Here is a 26,713-nt window from a genome sequence, read left to right as displayed (position 1 = left end):
TTTCTCTGGAGAATGTTGATAGCTGTGACTGTGAGTCAGTTTATTGCAGACTCCATGTCACCATTTGAAATATGTGACATATCAGAGTCAGTATATGGGTTGTGTTTCTGGAGCTGAATCTGTCAGATCAGACAGAGATCAGAGAAATTTTGCTTAAAATGATTTTTTTTTCCTTTTATCTCAACCAAAACCTCAACCTGCCAAAGCAATCTCTCTGCTCATGTAGCTCTGCAGCCACTAACGCACGTTTGCGTTTGTAAGTCATTCTGATTGGTTCCCTGAGTTTCCCTGCTTGCTTAATGTCAGCACGGTTTCTGCAGGAAGAGAGGAGCTGATGATAAGCTCTTAGCCATCAACTTTTTCTGGGAGATTCTCCTGAAGTGACATTTAGTCATTTTAATGTTCTGTTTGTCTTCCTGCTGAAAACCAACATAAAGCACCAACAGAGCAGCAGCAGGAGCTTCTGATGGCTGAGTGGGAAAACAGAAATACAGAGTGGGGAAGTGGGGAAGCATATATATATATATATATATATATATATATATATATATATATATATATATATATATATATATATATATATATCCCAGCAACAACAACAACAACAACAGCAATATATATATCCCAGCAACAAATACAATCAAATACAACAAATACAATCAAGTGTCTGTGATAACTTGCAGTGAGTTTTTTCCAGCTGTCGAGGAATTTTGGTCACTCATCTTTGTTGTAATTCATCCATATTGAACAGTTCTCTAGCATGAACAGCCACAGCTTCTCACAAGGACTCATATCAAGACTTTGACTAGACTATTTCAAAGTCTTCATTTTATATTTCTTCAGCCATTCAGAGGTGGATTTGCTGGTGTGTTTTGGATCATTCAAAGTTTCAGAATCAAACCTCGGTTTATCTCTGCAGCATATTTCAAAGTGCTTTACATCATAAAAACATAAGAACATAATAAAATCACCATGTATCCGACAGCCACTGATTGTGAAAGCAGTAAAAAGTATTACATTTTGTCAAATGCCATCATCAAAATTGTCAATACACATCAAATATTTTGATCAATATTCCAGTTATTTGACTTGATCGTTGTTCTGCTGCAGAACCAGAGTTGGTTTCAATTCAAGGTCACCAACAGATGGCCAGACGTTTTCCTTCAGGAGATTTTGGTCAAAAGCTGAATTCATGGTTCCATTTATCACAGTGAGTGACAAATGTCCTGAAGGAGAAAGCCCAAGACCATCATACTACCACCACCGTACTTTACTAATGGTTATGTTCTTTTTCTGAAATGCGTTACATTTATCCCAGATGAATTTGGAATACACATCTTCCAAAACGTTCAACTTTTGTCACAGCGGTACAGAGAATGTTTCTCCAAACGTCTTGGGGATCATCAAGATGTGAAAAACTGAGATGAGCCGCATGTTCCTTTTCCCTCAGCAGTGGTTTTCATCTTCAAACATTTCTGCCCAGCCTCGTTCTTATGGTTGTTTGTGACCACAATAATCAATTGGAGCCACAATAACAACTTGACCATAAACTCCTGTTGATGGTCAACTGTCTGTTCTGTTCAAATCACAAAGAGCACAAGTCTGACAGCAGAATGCAGAAAAAGGAAACACAGTGTTACAATGGCCCAGTCAAAGTCAGAGACATGCCCTGCAGGATGTCCTGCAGGGGTCTTCTGTGGAAGACCCCTGATTTAGGCTGCGTTTGAAATTGAAAGTGCGGATTAGTTTTTTCTTTTGCCCTTCAAACTGTTTTTGCAAAGTTCAAAACAGGTATAGAATATAAAAAAAACCTTATTCAGTTCTAAGGTCTGAAAAATGTGAAGTTTTTGAAGGCATTTGTGGCCAACACCAGAGGCTGACAGGAAATCTGGCTGAAGTTGTTTTAATATGCAGCTGAATCTTGCAGTGTTCTCTGGTTTTCACAGTTTCTTCTGTATTTCCTCCCGGATTTTTTCTTTGTTGAACAAATCTGCCAAATGTGTGTGGTTAGCTTTTTGTGTAGTACAGGTCAACCAGCATGTGTTTCTTATGTTATGTTTTTGGGCTCTAGTGGCCTTTACTGACAGCTACCAGATAAGACACAGGCAGAGAGAAGGAGAGACGAGCAGCAAAGGAATCAAGGTTGGGAATGAAACCCAGGAAGCTGTTAGCCTCTGAATGTGCAGGGCAGCTCTCTGCTGCTGCACCCTGCGATGCCCCAGCACAGCGTTTTAAAGACATCTCCATGTTGATCCAGATTTTTGGGTGGTTCAGTTGTTGCTGACTAGTTTGTGCACCTGCTGAACACATTTCCTGTTTCCTGTTTCTCAGGTGAAGAATTCTACGAGACGTCTCCATACGAACCCATTCATTTCTCGGAGGAATTCAGACACGCCTCCATTATCTCAGGTAATACTGCTTTGCCTGTGTGTGTGTGTGTGTGTGTGTGTGTGTGTGTGTGTGTGTGTGTGTGTTAGTGATTCTGTGTTTTTTCTGTAGGTTTGAGACTTACTAACACACGCACACACATTCAGATGTTTAGGTTGATGCAGCAGTTGGCATTCCCAGGCCGGGTGGGATCAGCCAGCAGCTCATTCTGCTGGTTCCTTCTGGGAGCGACGGAATGAATGACTTTGTAATTACAAACGTCAGCAAGAGAAAAATGAGACCATGAGGCTAAAGGAAAGCTTTCATGAAGCCTTCCAAAATGTACTTACAAAGTCATCATGGATGATAACATCATAGTGTCATTTAGCAGGCCAAAGATTTTTGTTTTACAAATGAACCATAGGTCTACCTATGACCTGGTTAAATGTTGCAGCTCTGATGAGACTGCAGCCATGACGATGAGACGTCTGATATGAGACAAAAAAAAGAAACAAGAACTATAGAGTGGAACACATCTGGACCATCATAACAGGCTTGAATTAATGAGCTGATCACTGATGATGGGACATTATGGATTTATGTTAACATCTGTTTGATATGGAACCTGATGAAATGTTACAGATGTCATCTAAAAACCAATTTTATTCTGTCTGATTTGAATTTGTGTTCATACTGCAATAAAAGCAAATATGAAACCATTGGGAGCACTTGGTGTGCCATATAGTAGAATAGAAATGAACTTTATTGTCCCACAGAGGGGAAATTCACTACAACAATTTTGGGCAGCAGTGTTAGGATTTCAGTATCTATTTATAATTATATAGTGCTGTGTCTTGATTAAAATTTTGAATTAAATTAATTGCAGGGTCTGCAGTTAATCATGTGTTAATCAAAAGCCATATATCAACAAAAAAGGATTTGTAATTTATAATTGAGAAGATAGACATAAGAGCTCAACAACAAAGTTCTACACCATCAGTTTGGAGCAAAGTTTCATTCTCTCCATTCTTCTTCCCAGAGTTTCAGGAAACTGATCATTCAAGGGGCTTCATTAGAAATGTGGACTGTGGACGCTGACATTAGCGTTAGCTGCTACTTAGCATTGTGATGCTAGACATGTACTTTTAGGCTCAAATAGCTTTAACAGTGTTACTCCTTTTAGCACAACCTGAACACAACAGCAGTCCATTCAGATTGTTTCAAAGCAGAAATGAACCCTCAGTGGGCCGAGAGAAACCTCTTTGTCGTCCATTGCTGCTGTTTGTGGATGTTACTTGTGCATCAGATTTGCTAGTGGGATGTCTGGAGGAGGAAGAATAAAACACATGAACATATGGTGAAACATGGCGGTGGCCCACCTGCAGCATGTGGAGGCCAAAACAGATCCAATCAGATCGCTGGAAATCCTCAGGGAAAATGTCCTGCTGTCTGTGAGGAAGATGATGGTCAATGCCATGCCCAATGGCTGGGTATGGCATTGTTTGATATGAGGAGTGACTCAGAGATCACCAAGGCTTGGCTTCAGAAGAAACCAAGCCAAGAAACTACAGAGACCATCACTGCTGAAAATCTCTGGAGGGTTTGAAAAATGTGGTTGCAACAACAAACCAACAGTGTTAATCAGCTGGAGGGCAGGAACACTGCTGGTCAGTGAAACAAAAGGTTGTACTAAGTACTGAACATGCTACACATGGACTTGCTCAACAATTTTAAGATTGTATAATTGCAATATTAAAGCAATTGAAATATTTATATTGTTCTTTGCAAACAGATATTGTTTTTCTTGAATTAAATGTGCTGGTGGCTACATTTTAGGTGCAACTGTTTAGTTCACAATAGCTGATCCTGATGATCATCCACCAAGGAAGGAGTGGAAATTTTAACATTTCTTTTGTTAGTAAACATTCTCTGGAGTACCTGTGCTGTTTTCTTGCTTCCTGGTTTGAAAATGTGACCTTCTTAGAATAGTGCAGCTACTTTCAATGTCACACAAAACATCTGCGCAGGTGTTGTGTTGTATTTCACTTCCGGACACTGTGATAACAAGAGAAAGTGTGGTGCTAGTGAGCTCAGCATGCTGTCAGATTGATCTAAATTCCACCTTGTTGTTTATGAGCCTGCTGTTTTTATCGCCACATGAAGCCAGCTGCATAATAATCTCATCTATCAGAGTTCAGTCAGGCGGCATCGATTAAACCACTTTTCAAAGATTTGATGTGTTCGGTCCCATCATTTTCCATCACTAGTTAAACCAAAGCAAACATGTGACGCCAAGGCAAACAGAGACCGAGTAGAATGTTAAACAGCGTGAAGTTTTGACGTGTTGATGTGGCCTTCACTTTCTGATTGGCTGTGCGTCACTGAACCTGCTTCACAACTCGTGATGTGTAAGGGGTTCATGCGCATTTTGGAAAAGTGTTTAAATGTCAGGAGCCCCGAGCGATACGTCGTCATTTACACTCTCCATGTGTGTGTTTTTCTGTGTTCAAACAGCTGTGAAATAGACTTGCAGTTCTGTAAATTGGCCTCTGCTCTCTGAGATGAACACAAGTACAAACACAGTCAAAGCAGGAGAGCTGCAACCAATGCAACTTCAAAAGCACTTTGTGTTTTTATCTTCAACACACACACACACGCACGCACGCACGCCTGCACACACACATGCACATGCACACGCACACACACATACACACACACACACACACACACACACGCACACACACACACACACACACACACACACACACACACACACACACACACACACACACACACACACACACACACGTTGATAGTAGCAGGTATATATTTATACCTTTTAATATATTTGTTAATTCGAGGTCCAAAGAGCTTCAGAGAACATAACATGCATGTTTGATGATGCATGTGCAGGACTGTTGCAGGAACAGTCCGTGTTGCTGTTTGCAGTCAAATCAACTGTCAAGCAGAGTGTGAAAGCGTGATGTGAGCATCTGCAGAAAGCCTGTCTGCCAATATCTAAATGGATAAAGAGAGGGATGCAAAGAGAGGGGGAGTGTGTGTTGGGAGGAGGGCAAGATGAGAGGATAATGCAAAATTGTGTTAAAAGGCAGTGGCAGAAGAAAGAGCACCGGAACATTGAAATAAGTTTCAGACAAGAGTGTTACGAATTGATTGGAGAGCAAGGCTGGGCATAACAAAATGTTTGTGAGTCTAGAGTTGTGTGTTTCTGTGTGTTTGTCTATGAAAAACAGTGGGCTGTGTAGAGCCCTAAACGCAGCAGCTAGAAGATGTGAGTGAGGGGTAAATAGAGTTGTAGCCATTACTCATACAAGCTGCTGCAAACATGGTTGGGAAATTTAAATGTCAGCACTGAATCCGTAATGTTGTCCTATGCAGCTTTTAGCAAATAAATGGAAGTTCAGTTCCCACATTGTTTCATAATTTGTTCACATCGCTTGTGAGAGCACACACACAGTTGAACCCAGATATTTACATACACTACATGCTTTCTGCCAAAGTTAGAAGTTTACATCTTCTAACATTAACATGCTTCTACATCATATAAAACCTACTTGATGATGATGATGTCATGGCATTTTAAATCTGTGGTTACATCACTAACTGGACATCTGGCTAATTAATATTTCCACTTCTGTGGCTGTATTCTAAGACAACACCTCAAACACACTGCTTCAATATGTGATGTCATGGAAACATGAGAAATCAGCAACACCTTCACTAGTCTGGTTGCTTCATGGGTAATATCTGTTTAAACAAGTATCTCCAAGTATAAACACCATGAGGATGTTTCATCACAGGGAAAAACAAAGGCACAAAACTATTCATGCACACACCCATACCCAGGGGTAATTTAGAGAGACCAATTGATCTAATAGTCATGTTTTTGGCAGGAGGAAGCCGGAGTACCCAGAGAGAATCCACACATGCACAGGGAGAGCTCAGGACCTTCTTGCTGCAAGGCAACAGTTCTACCCACTGAGCCACTGCTCAGCCCCACACTGCATTTGTGTCAATTCTATTCCCCTCATAATTGATTTGGAATGCAAAATGTCCTTTTTTAACTCTGTAGTAGAATTTTTCATTGGTAATCAGCAGCAATTTCCCAATCCTGAAGAGAAATGTCTTCTCTTTCAGTTCTACGTACCAGCAGAGGGAATGTGGAAGGTTATTAGCCAGTGACACTAAGACGCCGAGCTGATAGAAGCTATGTGAAAAAAGAAAGAACCCAAAAGGCTCAGTGACCAGTGGGAGAGGCATTGGTTCAATAGAGTGAGATATTAGTGCCAAGAATATGACAGCCAGCACAGGTAATGTGACACTGCCAGGTGTTAGAACAGAAAGCTGAACAGAAAACTGCAGAGGTAAAAAAAAAAAAATAGAAGAAGAAGATAAGACTGACAGTAAAGAGAATCAAGAGAACTACTTCTGAGCTGGAAACTGTAAGAAAGTCAGCTCAAGTCCCTGTAATGGGATTTTCACCAATCATATGTAGCAGGTGTTCACCTGAGCCAACTTACCTATTCTTTGTCTTCATTGATTTACTTAACATTATAACTGATAGTGTGATCACAATGTTATCGCCAACACAAGATTTTCTAATATTATGCAGCCATAACAATAACAATAGCTGTCAAATACACGCAAAAACCATACTTGTAATATTCACAAAAAAAGGTATGATCAGTGCAGCTTAATTGTCAACAAGATGATTAGAGTACATCATAACCTAAGCTGATACAGGTCATCTGTTCAAAATTCTGATATGAATTGTGATTTTGTCCACCAATTTCTACCTTGACTTAGTGAATAATGGAACATTGTGGCTCTGCTTTCACATTGTGGTTCATCCAAACACTCAGATCCAGATGCAGATACTTGTGAAATGTCTTATTTCAAGTAAACCAGCCACTTTATACATCATGCACCTTTTTAGGGTTAAAAAGTCAACACAATATAGAAATATTGACTACCACTCTGCTCTTTTTTTATTTTCAGAGGTGCTTAACCTCACTCTGTGGTGGAACATCTCAGAGTGTTCTACCACAGAGTGAGGTGTGTGGTTGTCAGGTACATGTACCTCACATGTAGCTGAGGTATATGTGACACTCTCACATGTACTTCAGCTGTCTTTCCTTATCTGGCAATACTTGCTTCAGTTTCGATTTAAACTTTAATGCAAAGAAAGGAATGCATAATATTTGAATATATTTTATTTATGTACAGTCTGGCTGCAGGAAAGTCAAAATATCCTGAAGGCCCATGCGGAGTTGGACGCTCTAGATCAGTGTTTCTCAACCTTTTTCGGCCCAGCGCCCCCCTAGCCTTTATCCAGGTCCCTCACTGCCCCCCACCAAAGAATTTGCAGGCTACTTTGCACTGACCATTATTTTATCATTAATATTACTATCACTGTTGTAGATGTTTTGATTTTTATGCTTGTTTCTGTATTTATCATCAAAAATAATTTCCCAGAGAACAAAAAAGCCGTGTGAATAGAAATTATTTTCACAGGTGTCTAAGAAAAATGCAATGAACATTCAAGTTAAAATTGGTAGGTCTAACAGCAGCCAATCAGAGTGTAAACAATATTCTTATTTTGTGCCATTTTCTAGTTGTTAAATATTCCACAAAATGACCAGATAAAAGATGAACAACATGCCAGTTTAAACTTTGAACTATTTGCAAAACGACTGAGCTCTGCAACATTAAAACATGGATAGAACTGTAACTACATTAATCATAACTCTTCTTCTCTTCAGTGTTTCTGTCAGTTTCTGGTGGTGCAGCTCTGTGCTGCCTTCAGGAGAATGGGACATCAGAGTATCATTCATAAAACTTCACCCACATGGCATTTATTGTGCAAACCAGAGCTTTCAGTGGAAAAACAAAAGTTCCAGATCTTTTTAATGCCATACAAATATGAGACAGAAACATGGATTATATCTTTATATAAACTATTGATTTATAGATTAATAGTTTTACTGGACAGAAATTACAAAGAACAAATCTGGTTCTTAATCAAATCCTAATGAGTCAAATTGAAAGTGTCATGGAGTCATCAGCCTCATGACATTAACACTGACATGAAAAATAATATTGAATAAATAAATATATCAAATCTAATTAAAACATAAATAAGTGATCAGTTCTTTACTGTTATGGTCTGTAAGATATATTTATTCTCAGTATTGGATGTGGTCTCAACAAACCCATGGCATTTCAACAATATTATTTTACCTTTTATCTGGAAATAGTGTCTGTTTATTCTTGGCATACAGTCTCTGTATTAAGTATTGCTCGAAAGGTCTTGCCATACCAGTTTATTCCTCTGTATTTACTTTAGTCTCTTAGTTTATTGTTGCATTTTGTTCTTCATTCATTTCCATTTAGTTTCCTTTGATTAGTTTTATCCTCTCTTGGTTTATTGCTATGTCCACTTTAGTTTATTTCCTGTTGCTACATTTATTTTATCATTTATTGACCACCAGTAATTTTCACTTACCTGCTGCGCCTCCTAATTGTCATGTTTTTCACATCATGTGTTGATTTTTCACTGTTCAGTGTCGGATTCTCTGTTTTTATGCCATAATTCACATCTAGTTCGTTTCTCCGTTTTATGTCCCGCTTCTCCTTTTAGAGCTTTGCGCATGAATTCAACTCACTGACTCTTCTGTAACCTCATACATCAAGAACTCAGCATGAAGAACGGATAATTCTCCACAAAACTAAAATAAGTCAATTTTGAGATGCCAAACTTTGCATGACAGACATTGAACTCAGCACAGACACTGCGCTTACTGCATTCTGGTGAAAATAACACAACATACACTATTTGACATGCATTTTTTTTATCATGAGTCAGCCCCATTCTGATTGGATCATAAATGATCAAAAATTAGGCCTGTACTGAAAACGCTGGCATGATGTCAGCGAGTGGGATCTCATCTTCAACTCTCGTAAAACTTACCTGTGAAGTTTATTTTGAAAATATTTGTTTCTCTTCAAGTAGATTCACATTTCGAGCACTTACTAATCATATAACGGCTTCATGTAGTGGTGTGACTCTCCTCACTTCACTGTGCCAGCCTGAATGAAGGAAGAGGTGAGCTACCTTAAGTTGACGCCTCTGACAGGTTTAGAGCTGTTTTTGCTGATTTTCATTCAAAAGATTTTCATTCAAAACACTGGCATCTCTCAAAGCTGATTAACAACATAAGTGATTTAAAATAGAAATTGTTTTTATATTCATTGCAATAAAAATGAGCAATTCTAAAATTGATGAGACCCTTCTCAATAATCAACAGGAAAATGAAACTGACAGCAACTAAACCCAAATAAAAACATATATCTGCTGAGCTATGAATAAATGTGGACTTAGATGTTTCTCTGATATGTATTTAATATTTAGAAAACATTTGTATGTTTTTATTTTCAAAGTTTTACAGAATTCTTGTTAACTTGTAAAAAAAAGTCTAGTAGTTTTACGTTTTTCATTGAGCTTCACTTCAAATGTTGCTGTAGTTAAACATAATGACAGTAATTTAATCTATTTCATGGTGTTTTATGAACATTTGCCTGTTAATGTTGGATCTGTACTCTGATGGTTTATGTAATTTTCTTCCTGGTTTTTGGAGTCATTATCAAAATCAAGAAAATATGTGGCAATAAGCATAAAGGTGTCATGTAAACATTTCTACAATTCTAAAATCTGCACTTAATTGCACTATTCTGATCCTCTTAGGTACCTTACCTGATCACTTAAGTACTAGATCTTAGCCTACTTAGAAAGCAAGAAAGGGATTGCAAAGGGAAGCACTGTAAAGAAATCTTAGAAAAAAAGGGGACAAGGAGAGGACAAGATGAAAGGTGACAAGAAGAGACTGGATGGGATGATAAAATGAGAGGAAGTGAAAAGGAACAGGAAGAGAGGTGGAAATGACTTGGGGAGAAAAGATAAAATGAACAAAGGCAATATGGGACAAAAGGAGGAGAGGAGAGCAGGGGAGGGGGAGAGGAAATCTGAGACGAGAGCTTGAGAAAGCAGAAAGCAAAGGAGAGTTGATGGCAGCAGAAAAGAGAGCAGAGCAGATAATCTATCCACAGGGGAGAGAGGTAAGACGTTTCCTCCTGACACAGCTTCATCCGTGTGTGTTTGGTCAGGATGTGGTTCACATGGTGACCTAAACACTCAGTTTTTTGGGATGTCAGAGGGAGATGCTCTCTTCCAGACATTTGGCACAGTGGATCACAGAACACAGGAGCAGAACCTTTCTGGGGTGTTAGATATTTCTATGCCACAAAATATTTAGGCAGTTCTAAAGACAATCTGGCACTGGCATGTTATATATACTTAATAAGGTGGCTGGTGAGGGACTCATTTCAAACAATTTTTAAACCAACATCAACTCTGTGAACTGATTGGACTTCTTTGTATTTCTCTAGTCTCATATTTTGCCTGGTCTGTTTTGTCTGTTTTAATCCAGTAGTTTTTGTTCAAACGTTCAAATGTTTCTGGTGGTAATCTCAGTCTGTTGGTGTTTCAGTGGTTTCCCATCAACCTGCTCAGGACTTCAGGTGGAGGTGTTCCACTGGGAGGTGTGGTGTGGAAAAGTGAAGTCATCCATCTGCATTGGCTGTACAGCAACAATCCATATCCAAATCAGCTATAGTTATGATGCCTTTTCTTTTCCAAATAGCACATGTATCATCTAACAGCCCAGGTCTTTAAGCAGGAGGGTTGGCGAATCTGATTGGTTTTAATATTTGCAGTGTGTGACCAGCTGAATCTATACTGAGAACAAGTTACCTGTAGGTGATCTTTAGTTACTAATTAGAACATTTCTGAACATAATCGGTTGGATTTTACTAAGGGTATCAGAGTAAAGGGGGCACACTTTTTGGGTTTACATTTGTAAAGAATTTTGAAAACCATGTCATCTTTTTTTCAGTACAGTTTAGGGTGTTTGTGCTACGTTTTGTTGGTCTGTCACAGACATCCCAGCTGTCTGTGGTTGTAAGGTGAAATGTGGATGTTTTCAAGGTCAGATTTACTTTTGCTAGGACAAGCAAGCAGGTGACACCTGAGGTCAGCGGGTTGTTGTTGGCCAGAACCGAGTTAAACATGGCTACTTCTCCCTTGTCTTTCACAGCCTGACCTCTTTTCCTCTGTCCTCGCTCGTCTCCAGTTCCAGTCCCTCTGTCTCTGCTCTCCTTTACGCCCACCTCCTCCCTCAGTTCCGCTTCTGACCTCGTTATAGCCTGTTTCTGCGGTGTGTAAATATATATCTATAATAGACACAGAACCTTGGAGTGTTTTAATAAAACATTGTGTGAGTGCATATATGGGTATAAGTGTGTGTCCCACATACACACCGGCGTACGACTTTGACTCCACATCCTACTGAGGCCGTGTGTGAGAAAGATAACGGGACAACCCAGGGCAACTCTCTAATTGGCCTACACTCCTGCCCCAAACACTCAGTCTCTTCTTCTCTATATATATCTGCTGCTTTTCAAAGCCGCCCTCCCCCTCTGCTGCGCCTGCTGGAAGGGAATCACATAATGAAGTGAGAGCAGAGACAGACAGGTGGAGGGGGGAGGGCTCAGAGGTGGTGTCTGGGTTGAGAGGGTTAAATAGTGATACTGACTCTAATATGAGTATCAGACTAAACAGGCAGCTGTGTGTCCAGTTTGTGTCAACACCTGGTCCTGGTCTCTGTTCAGTGCTGAGTTATATGAGCTGCTGTGGAAGCATTTTGAGATGAAAAGGGATTTAAACATTGAACAGGAGCTCTGGTTTAGTTTCCTGTCCCTGGCAGAGGGAAGTATACTTTTTGTCTGCTTATCTGTAATTTATGAAAGCCTATTTTTCTTCCAGTTTAACAGTAAATTCTTGCACTTTGCAGTTCATAAACAAGACTTATAGTCAGCTGCCTTGACTTCTATGTAAGGAGTTTTCTCTATTTCTGTCAGATGAACTCTTCCATCCACAGTTTCAGCTGCTGGGAACCTTTATTATTTGGTATGAACTAGATATTCCCATCCATCAGATAGATAGATAGTTAGATAGAGTTAGCATGTGGATTCAAGTTCATCTGATTCATAGGAAAAGAATCTCTGACCAACCGTTTTATGTTAGCCTTGTTAGCTAGGGGGTTCCTATGTGTTTTTATGGATGTTCTCACCATGTTAGCAGACTTTAAAACTTTCAGGAGCTGATATTGCTGTGTGTTATTGCAGCGCTACAGCTGGAAGTCTGAATGGGTAAGCTAGCATTGAATTAGTATTTTTTAATTATTCTTTTTTAGTAGCGATCATATTAATATATTGATTATTTTTGACACCTCCAAGTGTATTTGATTTGTTGCAGGATTGAGTCCTGCAGAGTGAGAGCTCTGTTAGCTCAGACCTGTTAGCTCAGACCTGTTAGCTCAGACCTGTTAGCTCAGACTGCTCTGTTAGCTCAGACCTGTTAGCTCAGACTTCTCTGTTAGCTCAGACCTGTTAGCTCAGACTGCTCTGTTGGCTCAGACCTGGTAGCTCAGACTGCTCTGTTAGCTCAGACTGCTCTGTTAGCTCAGACCTGGTAGCTCAGACTGCTCTGTTAGCTCAGACCTGGTAGCTCAGACTGCTCTGTTAGCTCAGACTGCTCTGTTAGCTCAGACTTCTCTGTTAGCTCAGACCTGTTAGCTCAGACTGCTCTGTTAGCTCAGACCTGGTAGCTCAGACTGCTCTGTTAGCTCAGACTGTTCTGTTAGCTCAGACCTGGTAGCTCAGACTGCTCTGTTAGCTCAGACTGCTCTGTTAGCTCAGACCTGGTAGCTCAGACTGTTCTGTTAGCTCAGACTGCTCTGTTAGCTCAGACCTGTTAGCTCAGACCTGTTAGCTCAGACTGCTCTGTTAGCTCAGACCTGGTAGCTCAGACTGCTCTGTTAGCTCAGACTGCTCTGTTAGCTCAGACCTGGTAGCTCAGACTTCTCTGTTAGCTCAGACCTGTTAGCTCAGACCTGTTAGCTCAGACTGCTCTGTTAGCTCAGACCTGGTAGCTCAGACTGCTCTGTTAGCTCAGACCTGGTAGCTCAGACTGTTCTGTTAGCTCAGACTGCTCTGTTAGCTCAGACTGCTCTTTTAGCTCAGACCTGGTAGCTCAGACTGCTCTGTTAGCTCAGACCTGGTAGCTCAGACTGTTCTGTTAGCTCAGACTGCTCTGTTAGCTCAGACTGCTCTGTTAGCTCAGATTGCTCTGTTAGCTCAGACTGCTCTGTTAGCTCAGACCTGGTAGCTCAGACTGCTCTGTTTCACTGTCGACAGAGACAAAGAAGACAGCCATTACTCCTTAGATTCATCCAAACACTGACAGCTAGACGTTGTGTTTGTGTTTTACAGTCTTAACAGCTGAAGACAGATGGGAACAGTTGCAGTGCTAAAACTACTGGACTTCAACAAATAATGAAAAAAAGGATTAATCCCAATTTAAGATGTTTCAGCTCTGTAATCATCTCACTTTTACTAAAATAAGAAAAAGGAAAAACCCTATTATTTTTCCTGTTCTTTCTCACACACACACATGTGCACCCCCACACACGCAGGGGTGTATAGTTGCTTTTGTGCATGATATGAATAAGTAACAGTCTTGAACAGCAGGAAAGGTTGGCTGCCAACACATTTAAGCTGTAGCATTTCAATCTTAGGAATTGAAACAAAGGATATTATTAAATCACAATTAAACCACTGACTGGATGAATTAGGACGGCCCTTGGACAGAATGATTCATTTGGTTTCTACCACAGGTAAAATATTTTCATCGTGTTTTGTATTTTGGATAGGTTTTACTACAGTTTGTTTCTTCAATATTGTTAATGCTGCAGGTTTGTGTTTGCAACTCACCGATTTATAAGTTGGTTAAGAATTTGTCTTGACTTTGAAAGGTGTGTGTTTAGGAGGAGTTATTTAGATGAGGCTTTAAATCTTTGAGTTCTTACATAGGTTTGGGTATTTTTGCTGATTTTAATTTGACAAACAACAAGAACAACAGCAGAGATGCTCTGATCAAAGATTTGTGGCCGATTGTACAAAGCTTTGACTGAAATCTGTCTGTGTGTGGAGCAGTCACTGTAAAGAATGGCTTCCCCAAATTAAAACAAGGACAAGAGGAATTCGAGTTAACATTTTATTTCCTCTGTCATGGATTCACACTCCATGCATTTCAATACAGTAGCTTTAAAAAGTATTCAACCCTTAGTAGTTTTTTGTTTTGTTGCTTTTAAATATCAATCAAGAAAATGTTTTTAACAAAAAAAAATATTTGTCAAAGTGAAGATTTGACAAAGACAAGAAAACATACGTAAGTGCATATTATAAGCATGTGAAGTCTCCATGGCAACCAGCTGTTAACCGGTCAGCTCTCCTGGTGTCTGCAGAACTCTGGATCAGCTTGTTCATTCACAGGTTGAGGGAAATGATCCAAAGAATGGATGCAATGACGTCCTGTGGTAATCAGCGACATTTCCCCTGAAATTTCAATTCCTTTGGTTGGTTTTTGTGAGCGTGCGCAATATAGAGTCTGAGCTGAGAGTTTTCCTTCTGCAGTGTCTGTGACGACTCTCTCTGCAACTCAATGTGGGAGTAAAGCTGCTATGACAAAAAGGAGGTCTTTTAAAAAACTAAAATAAACCAAAAAAAAAAACCTCTTAGATGATTTTGATACAGGAACTACAGTTTATAACTTCTGTAGAGCCACAGAACAGTCCATGGAAAGGTTAAACCTCCAACAGTTTTAATAGGATTTTAACGAGTCAGTCTTCAGGATTCTTCTGCTTTTGGAGTTACAGGGGGATAAAAGAAGGAAGGACAGCTCTGGACTAAAAACCTGGTCTTCTAGTGATAAACTAGAGTTTATTTCACACGGCTAACGCAGTGAAACTGGATTAGAATTCCTTCAAAGTCAGAGGAAGTTTGTCACATAAATAAAGACGTGTCCCAAAGAGCCACCAAGCAGCAGCGCTGGAAATGATCCACCTTACCACATGAACTACTTAGAACCCTAGAGCTCTTCCTTCTTATACACACACAGGTGTGAACAGATGTTAGCATTTGAAACTCTTTAAAGCTTTAGATTAAAGGAAATATGAGCTGCAGATTGATTTATACTGATATGACTGAATTATAATGTTGGGGGAAAAAATGAATCCTAAAATTCCTGGTGAATAAAATCCAAAGTACTATCTGCCTACACCAGGGCCTTTATGGGGAACATTTCCAGTCCAACCTCTGGTATTTGTGAGGGTTAGGGACCACATCCACATGTAAATACTATATCCATACATTTATCAGATGCTCTCTAAAAACATATTTATATGCCAATTTAAATACCAAATGTAGCCTATTATGCACTAATAGACACAGAAGAAATTTTCTTGGTACTAGAGCAGAAGCTCAGATTCACTGTCTTCCTTATTTCCCTTCTTGGGTAACAGCCAATCAGATCCAAGGAAAACCAATGGAAGATCTGGATTGGCTAGATCGACAAGTAGCGTTAGTTTGAAGAATTTCAGCTTCCAAAGCTGCTTTTTCTTTTGAATATTTTACCAAAAAATCCACAAAATCCAATTAACTTTACTGAATCCTGAACTCAATGTTTTTACCCTGATAAATTCAGTGGAAATCCAGGGGAGTAATACTGGCTCCAAGGCTATCCTGGAGCATAGAAAAGGTTCCAGTAGTGACCAGTGGCGTAAAAAGTGGGTATGCAGCGCATGCAATGCATAGGGGCGCTGCACCAGAGGGGGCGTCAAAACCCCATCTGGAGGGGGCGGCGCGCAGATGATGTCTTCGCATACACTTCAGCGCGCCTAACGCTTCTTCACCTTGCGCACATAACGGGGTAAATGTAGCGAGTTTTACCTTTCATGTGTCTTTGTTGGGGTGGGTGTAGAGCGAGCGTATGTTTTCTACACTCCTAAACCCTGACGTACCTTCCTTCGAGGGGAAGGGGGGGCGCCGATTTATGTTTTCGCATCCACCTCAATAATATGTAGTTGCGACCCTGGTAGTGACCCTAATGTTGTCATTTTCCTGCAAGAACAACATCCACACTGAAGAGTGTTTTGTGTGGTGGGAGCAGGAAAATCTTAGGAATATTATACTTGGGTAAGAAAAGATTTCTTGTCTCAGCTGCTGATACGTGAAGGTGAGTTGATTCTGGCCACCAGCCGATCCCCCAGTTAATCTTTAAACAGCAGAGACGTTGGCTTAAAAACTGATAGAAAAATAAAATGTACCACATTATTTTTCTGTACTGTGCTTTTAACCCGCCTAAAAATGTAGGGAAGTGTCATTGTAAATCTAAGAAGTTGCATTACATGACATAAGAAACCTGCTTAATTATAACAATGGTAGATAAAAAATCATACACTCTTAGAAATGGCTGTAAATTTACGGCGGAATTCCAGCAGTAAGATACTGTTAATCCAAAATACAGTAGGACATTGTCAATTTGATGTCTTCTTCTTTTGTCACAATCAAGACTGACTGGCAGTAAACTACCGCAAAATAATTGTAAAATACAGTTTTTTTCCTAGGCAAAACATTTTACTTGTATTTGCATCTTAGAGAACCAGCATTTAAAGACAATATTAAACGGAAAGAAAAAAATACTTTCCATAATAAATCTTTTAGGGAATGAATCAAAATCTACAGAGCATAATCAAAAATGTTTACCAGTGTTGGTGTTATATGTTAAAAATACAATGTTAATTTAACACTTGTTTAGTCAAATTCAAAGATAGGTTTGTCAGTTTCCCTAAAGAGATGGTGTTTGATAAAGAGTTGCTCCCACAACTCTTTATCAGAGTTGTGACGTCACATGTTTGCCCTGGAGACAGCAATATGGTGTCTTGTCTGGAGGTTATCATAACAAGGTAAGTTCCCTAAACCTATTAAAACATGCTCTTTTTGTTCTTTCAGTAGCTAATTAATCCTGACAGTAGGTTACCGTCGTCAATGCAAGTACGGTATAGATACTGTGAAAGAACGGTAAACTTCTGGTGTCTATAGCTGCCAGTATTTTACCGTTCTTTTGAAAAAACGGTAAAATACTGGCAGCTATAGACGCCAGAAGTTTACCGTTCTTTCACAGTATCTATACCGATCCTGCATTGACGGTAATTTACTGTCAGGATTAATTACGGTACAGCTACTGTGCATTTACAGTAAACTTCTGTCGTCTATAGCTGCCAGTATGTTACTGTAAATTTACAGGATTATTTCTTAGAGTGTACTCGTATGTGCTGTGCTGATATCCTCACATTGCTCTCCACTGCTGGAAGCAGCTGAAGGCCTCCGTTTGCACAGAGCATTAAGCTAAGTGCCTCCAGCAGTTAAGGCCTGCTTCATTTCACAGAATCAATAAGCTTAGATGTGAGATGGTGTTAGTTGTCCTTCAGAAACCAAACATGCTCATTTAACCGAGTGCATTATGGCAGGACTCAGTGAAGGGGATACAGGAATTATTCATGGGAAGAACACATAAAGAGCTGTGGGGGAGAAGCTCTCTGTGCATCCCTGAACTCCTCATGCACTGCTTTGGTTAACAAGTGCCTGACAAACCTCTGCGGTGGTGAGTTGACTTCATTTAGATTCCTGAGCAGAAGCTGCTCGCTGCAGGAGCATGTTCTCTGGAAGCGTGGTCCCACTGGAAAGCCCACTTGGTTTGGATGCCAGGAACGGGTCAGGGGTTCTGTAGGGATACAAGCATGTTCTGGTTCTGCTTCTGGTTCTATTTCCGCCAGAGAGCAAACATTCACAAAATTCAGATTAATCTAAGAGAATAACTTTACAGAATATTGTATATTAGCAGAACATGTTAGTTCCCGAGTGTTTCAGCTGCTGCAGTCAGCCTGAATAACTCCATCACTTTAGTCGTCAGCTTAAGTTTGGAATGAAGCAAATGGGTTTAGAAAATCTTTTGATTCATTCGTTCACCTGCTACTAAGGGTGAGCAAGCTCTGCCCTGGTGGCGGCTAAGCCTGTCACAAAAAGCAGTGAATTAGTCGCATGATAAATTAAAATGAGTTGGATAATTTCAATTCTGATAACATTTTTGAAAGACAATTTAGTTTACAAAGATATCGTTGTTAGTTTATAAATCACTGAACGGTTTAGCACCACAATACTTTAAATATCTGCTGTTGTATCAACCTTGCAGACCCTTCAGGTTCTGGTTCTGCTCAGCATCCAGAACCAGAACCAAACATGAGAAGCAGCATTCAGCTTCTATGTACCACAGATCTGGAATAAACTTCCAGAAAACTGGAAAACAGCTGAAACACTGAGTTCCTTTAAATCTAGACTAAAACCCACCTGTTTAGAGTTGCTTTTGAATCATAATCAATGAAACAATCGATATTTGGATGTGTAACAACGACACTTGACAATTGTTGACTGTGTTCTACAACCCTGTAATTTTTTTTCTGTGTTTCCTGCCTGTGAAATGGGTCATTATCATTTATGGCAATAATTTCTTGGACAGTCTATTGTCCAGTAAGGTTTGTTTTATGGCCGTCTTTAGCTCACTGCTCAGCAGGAGTCAGTCTTGGACTTCCTTTAAGCATCTTCAGTGCAGATCAACGTTTCACTGGTAAACTGTCAATGATCCAGAAACGATTCCTTCTGACAACATTCAGTGTGGTAATAATTACACTGACCAGGAGGTTTCTGTTCACCTGAGTTCACAAAACAGCAGATTGTATTCAGCCAGAGCAAAAACAGAAAAAAAGCTTATTACAGAGAAATATATTTAAATATGCTCATTTTAGAGCAGAATGTGGACATGGAGAAGACTGTACTTACTTTCATATTAAGCAATCTGATCCTATTAATTTAGTAATTTCAATGAATCATTTAGATCTGATCTAACTGTTGCTATAGATCTTACAGTGCAGCAGAGAGTCGACTTAAACGATTAAGATGAAGATCTGGGATCATTTAGAGAGGAAGAACCTTCAGAAATAAAAGGTTCACCGAGTATAAAATGTTGATTAAATATCCAATCAAAATCTATCACATCTTCTCTGCATCGCTGCACTGCTTATTATAGCAAGAGGGAAGTCAATAACATATCACTGTAAATCACAGGGAAAACATTGTAAACATCATCTGTGATAATGGAACATGGAGAAACATCAGCATCTGTTTTCACATATCTATACAGAAATCTGATGGACCTTTACAGTTCCACTCAGCAGCTCTCCTCTCCTCCTGCACCGCCTGGATGAAGCAGATATCTCTGTCATTTCTGACTTCCAGTAGATCCACTTGTGTATAAATAATTAATGTGCTTAATCAATCAAAATCGATTCATGGTTAACCAGAGGAGGCACACATTCCTTTGTTATGAAAGAAAACATTTTATAGGAGAAAGCCTGTGTTTTAAGTAAAAAGGTAATATCTGAATGTAGAGACTGGACATCTGGTTCTCATTTTCCATTTTGTTTTCTTTTCATTAATTTGTAGCTTTTTCTACCAGCTCAAGAAAAATACAAATAGTCAGTTATTCACTCCTAGCAGGGCCGTGCAGAGACCACTAAAGGGGCAGGTGCTCAAAAAAAAGGGGCACATCTAACCTCATTCTAGGACAGAATATTAACAAAGCCACACAGCTTTAAAAGTTTAATAAACAATGATAAACTACAAAATTGTGAGATATACAATCAAAGCTAAGGAAAATCTCTATACAACTATGCATATGTAAGATATTTTATTAGTAATTTTTTTCTGCCGGTCTATTTTGTTATAGGAAAGTATTGCAATATGTAAATCAGAGCTAGACCACCAGACATATTTTGTCTTTACAGAATTACACTATTAAAAATATAAACAAGGGCACAATGCAACCTTTTAGTGACTGTAATCTATAAAACAAAGAGCTGCCTGTTTGCTGCAGTGGAGATGAAGATGGTCCATTCAGGAAAGCAGAGCTGCATCAAACTTTAACGTGGAACTGCAGAAAAAAAACAAAAGCAAATATTTAATTGTTAATGCATGTCACCATGAGAAAAGCCTACTGAGTTTTGCTTAAAAAAACTTTTTCTTTAATTAGGAGGAGGAGGAGGAGGAGGAGGAAGGTGCAGTGTGTGGGATTAGGTTTCCTTAGGATGACTTTAACCTAAGGAAAGTCATTAAAACATTATGGTTCAAATCTCAGCTTTTAGACAAAGTTTAAAAATGTATTTTTCTTTAAGTATTTAATTCTTGACAGATTCTGTTATTAAATTTCATCCAGTGAGTTTTTTTGCACACTTTCCTGATGATAGAGACTGACTTCAACCATTTTGTTGAGGAATGTGTTCCTTTAGGATCACAAACATGAAGACCTACTTTGTCATGAGAAAATGTAATGTAATGTTTGAAGAAAAAATAGTAATTTTTCTGTCTTTAAAACTCCTGAAAAGCCTGGGTGTGACTAACGTGCTCCAGTGTTTGGAGGTAAGGATGCAGAGATCGATTTATTGTCTTTTTTGGGAGGTTTCATGATGAAAAAGCTCAGTAGCTTTGGCCAGATCCCGGTGAAGTATTTGTAGTAAAAGGAAGTCAATACTCCAAACGGATGCCACGTTTCTGCGGTGCAACTCAAAGGCTGAACCACACTTCATACCACTTCATACCAGATTGTGGTGGAAAAACACCAATAAGTTATTTGCTGACCCTTCAAAAACAAAGACCCAAAGAAATCTGAAGGGAGAAGTTAGATGGCAGATTTTTGAATAACGGTGTCAAAACAATTCTGTCCTAATTACCCATAAGTTTTAAAATGATGATTATAAGATTTAACTGCATTTCATTTTCATTCTGTTTAACATTTAACAAGCCTGTAAACACACAGCTACTATACAGTTTAGGGCTTTGTGTGTGTGTGTGGAGGGGGGGGGGGTGTGGATGGTAAACTGCCAGTACATGTTGAATTTCTAGTATAACGTTTCACTACAGTCGACTGTGATAAAATGCTATACCAAGCTCTACATTTCTTCTCACTGAGTAAATCCCTACATTCAGAAGACACAAACAGGCAGTGTGTGTGTGCGTGTGCATGTATGTGTGCGTCTGAGAGTGTGTGATCGGCCTAACAAGCTCCAGGGAATTTTTCTCTGTGTGAATGTGTAAGATGCATCAAACACACATTAACTGTGTTGATTTTCTATTATTTAAAGATGAATTTGAATGAGGATTCATGGCTGCAGTCTCACTGTCGGCTTTTCACCTGAAGCACAGAAATGAAGAGGACTCAGGGGTGTTGCTATGTTACTTATTTGTGTTCTATTTTTTATAAAATCCCTGTTTGTAATAAGTGCTGTGTTCTGTTGCAGTAGATTTGTATTATTTTGACTTTTCACAGTGATCTTATTGTTTGTGGTATAAAGCAGTCAGGTGTGATGGGTTAGAACGGTGACCTGTCTCTCTGTCAGGCCTCATCTTTCCTTTTGGTGCATTTGAAGTCAAATCTGACAGGCTGTCTGATGAGTTATTATATATTTCAGTCATCAAGAATTTGTTTGCCTCCCAAATGTACATTTATGAGAGAAGTTTATGACAGTTTTGCTTCAAACACGTCAAGTCACATTTTTTATGCAAAAATTCCTGTTTTAAATTCTGGACTAAAAATAAATAAAGTTCCAAGCAATTTACTTCTCACATTACTCTAAGATGAAATGAAGCAACAATTTCACCCGTGGTTACCTTCTGTAATCAGTGTAAGGAAAACAGTTTCTTCTTCACCTGAACTCATCCTCACTTTACCCAGAGAAGCAGGGACATTATTTTTATGGCAACAGTAGAAGTTATGCAGCAGAAAACAACCTTGAGCTCAACTGACTTTCTACTGGGCTGTTTTTTTCTGGCCATCTTTATTTATTTATTTCGAAGAGACAATGAAATGTAAAAACAGAAAAACATAAGACAATCAGCTCTTGGGATGCAATTTTACATAATTTGTTCGAAAAAGGAGCAGGTGAGATTTACAATTCTATGATTATTGTTAGTAATCTCCTCTCATACTCATCAACATACAAACATTTAAGTCTCCACACAGCAGATAAACTCTTCGCTTCTCATCCTTAAATGCACAATTACTTATATATTTTTAATATCAACAATAGCATTTTTGGTCTTTGAGACAACCACCCTATACAACATATTTCCCAATAAGATTTTTTTTTAAGATGGCTTACATTTATACTTTGTTTGAGCTCATCATTTAGTCCATTCCATAGACCGATCTAACTCTTTTTGGTTGTGCTAATACATAGTTGTTTTTGTTTGTTTTATTCACTTCTGAAAGTATAAACCCCCCAAATATGTGTCACATTTTTTGCACAATGTGAAAAGTTCTGGTTTCTTACTTTGAACATAAATTGTACAGTTTTGAATTTTACAAGGCCCAATAATTTCAGTACATTTAATGGATTTAACTGTTCTCAGTGTGCAGTGACTGTATTATATAAACTAAACAGAGATTTGTGGTCCAGAACAACTTATTAACTTCTGGAGAGAAGTTTCATGGCCAGATAAAAACTAAGACTGAGGTGTTTAGCTACATTGACAAAGGTGTTCATCAAGCGGCCGACATCATTCCATGGGGCAGGTTGTGCTACAACCAGGGGTGAAAGTAAGGGGGTACGGCAGGTACTGCGTACCCGTAAAAGATTTAGCGGGGGCACGCAGTACCTGCAAGAGAGAGGAGCGACTGTCTGCTGTAAAAAATCAATGGGTTCACTGTGCAGCCGTGAGTTCACCCACTACTCAGCCGTGACTGATTAGTTTTTCAAGAATGATCTAAAACACGACTTAATCAGTTAATACATAACTTTTTTCCCATTTCATATTGTTTCTGAACTGTTCGTGCTTTGCTAGAGCAGGGGGGCAACACGTCGATCGCGGAAGGTTTTGAGTCGATCTCGGCATTAGGTGACAAACTGAACGCCGCCAGGACGCTGAGACCAGCACGTCCTCCTCTGACTGGCTTAAAACGTTTGTAACTTTATTAAAGAACAACAACAACAAAAATTAACAAAATGTGCTCAAATTAATGATCTCAGTAATTATTGTGTCAACAAGGTGTTGCGCAATTCTGTGCGTTTCGGTTCCATTTCCAAACGAGCAGAACAGGAGTTTAAAATTAACTAATCAACCACCGCTGTGTTCAGGGAGCTTATTAATGATCGCAAAAATAAATATCAAGCCTGAAAACCTAATATTGTAACGGACTGAATGTTATGTTTTTAGCGTAATCTCTGGTCGGCTTGTGGGGCGCAGGAAGTTGCCATGGCAACAGGTACGAGTGGTTTTGAGTTGATCACCTGTTCAGGTTGTTTTATCTTTGTTTACCTTTGTCTTGGCGCATCACAGCCGCTGTAGTTTCTGAACGTTCAATAAAAGACAAACTTGGACAAATTATCAAGTTAGTCTGTGAGTATAGGTCATTTACAACAAACATCAAACACGGTAAATGTGTTTCATTAAGTATTTAACAAATGGCTTCTACCGCGATAATTATGTGAAATTAATTGTCTAATATAAAAAAATTGTTTGGTGCTGTCGGGCTCAGAATCTGAGAGGCTTTTCCTCTATCAAACAATTTTTTTTGTCTCTTATTGTGGAAATATTGATGTTGATGAGACTTTCTCCAAAATTATAACCTCTACTGTTGAAAATGAGGCTCTAACATTCACAAATGACAAATAAAATCCAGTCCAACATCTGGTTTGAGGTGATTCCTCTGGAACCTGTTGGAGGAAAAATATCCCAGCTTTAACCTAACAGAGCTCTGTGGCTCCTCCTATCAATATGAGAGTCAGGGTGAGGAGGCGCCATGTTAGGAAGAGAAGTGGAAGCTGCAGGATCTTCAGAACAAACAAGTCATGATGGTAGGCTACTGATTATCCCTCTGTCTGCACACAGGATCAATATAACCAGTTTAAAAGCTAAAATGAATGGTTATATGCCAGACATGGAAAACTGGGATGCATCCATGCCATGATGTTCAGGATTTAGGTCTCATCTCAAGGTGTCAACGTTGCAGCCAGTGGGCTGAAGGAGGAAATACAGCTTTATTTTGTAGCAATTCAAGAGCTTCCAGCTTTTATCACTTTGCAAAAAAATTAATCAGCACAGAAACTCCAAAGCACACAAAGAAGCTATATATATATATATATATTTTTTATTTTTTTTTTTGTCATAGCACCCCCAAGAATTTTAAACTACTTTCACCCCTGGCTACAACTTACAGATGCATAAAGTAGACTGAATAATGAATAAAGAGGAGCACTTCCTCTGTTCAACTCTCCCTCAAATCAGTTGCAAAATGACTTCACAATTGGGTGTTGAAGATACATTATTTAATTTCAAAGGAGCTTTTGAAATGATGAAGCTGGCTGAGATTTAAGCTACATTCACACAGCAGGTCTTGAGACTCAGTTCCAAGTAATTCTGAACACATTGTCCGAAAGAAACAAAAATCAACCACTAACCTCCTACTACTTCCTGTCGTTTTCTTTGGCGTTTTCACCAGTGGTAACATCCGGCGGTTGATCACATGACTTGTGTGATGTGAAAAAAGTGTTTAGATCCGAATAAAAAACCACATCATCCAAAAACTTTTTACCAAAAAACGAGTTTTTTTTTTATATTACCATGTTTATATTAAGCAGATTTATTTTCATAATTACAAGTTGCGCAATTCTATGGTTAACTGCACACAGAATTATGGGGAATTAACCACACTGAGTAGATGGTACTTTGGCTAATCATGTCCTCGTGATGCAACTTGACCACATGCAAGTTACTTTGTACTTATGAGACTTCTAACAACATTTGTTTTATGTTTTATGTCTAGTTTCTGACAAAAGGCCCATAATAAATTCAAACGTCTTGTGCTGAGTTCTTATGTTTTATGTTTATTATTCATCCCACACTGCAAACAGTGCAATTCAAAGAAAAGCCCAGAGTTAGATTACATTCATAAGGTCAATGTATATCCTGACCAGAACTTGATGCAGTTTAGAATAGCACACAGTAAAACAATAACAGCCTGTTGGGTAATTGCAAAGTAATATTTAATTGGTTTCAATTATAGAAGGGTGACCTTTTAAAATAGCATCTAACCCAGTGGATACATCTCATTACATGGCAGATGAGACTCACTTCATTATGTGCATCTGAAAATAATTATTTTTTCCCTCACAAAAAAATAAATAGTAAAATTAATTCCTCTCAGTACAGTCATGTGGCAAATGGCAATATTTTTATGAGAGATGGACCGAGTGATGTTAGAGTCAGAGACATAACCTGTTATTTACTTTAACAGTGTGAGCTTTGTAGGCCTGACTACATTACCACCTGCCTTCACCTCTTAGTAATCTCCAAACTAAAACCTGGAGGCACTGTTTATATTTTTACATGGGGCTCTCTATGGTAGTTGTGTGCAATTAATGTCTAACCTGCAATGCAGAATTCCATCATTGTCTTTGTTCTGATTGGACAGAGGCAAGTTTTCCTGAGGGAATTAAGACAACAGCTAATCCAAGGTAGACCAAGACCAAAGTGGATGTCTGCCATCTTAAAACACTTATTAACTTTTCCAGTTGTGTCACTGTTGCTTTAAGAATTACAGTATATTATTTACACCAACCTATAGGCTTCCTTCATGTTTCAACATGTGAAGCAGATTGATGAGGCTGCAGGAGATATTTGCCCTTTAACAGATTTCCTCCTTTTATCTTTGCTCTTCTCACCTTTAAATATTTTCAATCATTAAATAAATCATGTACATGTTTATGCTCAAGGGTTTGAGTGTGTAGTGTGTCTCTGCTTTCATCTTTAGCCCCGCCCTTTTGATGCCCTTTTTTCTCACTTCTGATAAGACCCTATATAGGCGGACGAAGTATGTTACCCATAATTTTTTACTGCATGTGATGTTTTGAATTAAAAGGCGGAAATATGGCGATGTGTTTATTTTGTCATTACTGAAAATTTAAAGAAAATAAAATGGCAAGCCACACATTAGTAACAAAAAGTTTCATATGATAAAAAAAGAATAGTCACTAACTGATGAAAGTGAAACAAAATGTTAGAAATGTAAGAGGAATTTCAAACCTTAAATGAAGCTATTAACATATAATAATACAAAGATTGAGCTTTTATGTTGCAACATTAAAGCACTTCCTGAAATAAAATGATTTCACTTATTTGTGTATTTAGGTTTTATTTCAGTGGTTCAGACATGAGATCAACTTAAAAAAATGTTTAGAACTTTTTTATTTTAAACTGAATA

General features: G+C 38.8%; 1 protein-coding gene across 2 annotated transcripts in view; it reads left to right on the top strand.

The window, feature by feature from the left end:
- Positions 1-26,713, top strand: part of gfra2b (GDNF family receptor alpha 2b) — a 140,853-nt gene that overhangs the window by 57,253 nt on the left and 56,887 nt on the right. For both annotated transcript variants that reach the window (XM_008423128.3, XM_008423127.3), the window contains exon 3: positions 2,332-2,409. In XM_008423128.3, the coding sequence (XP_008421350.1) occupies positions 2,332-2,409 (78 nt within the window). The remainder of the gene's footprint in view (positions 1-2,331; positions 2,410-26,713) is intronic.

The sequence above is a fragment of the Poecilia reticulata genome, chromosome 12, assembly GCF_904066995.2.
Source record: "Poecilia reticulata chromosome 12, P_reticulata-male-v2, whole genome shotgun sequence".
In the NCBI taxonomy this organism is placed as follows: Eukaryota; Metazoa; Chordata; class Actinopteri; order Cyprinodontiformes; family Poeciliidae; genus Poecilia; species Poecilia reticulata.
Note: the sequence above shows the minus strand (reverse complement) of the source record. Positions and strands in the feature narration are given on the sequence as shown.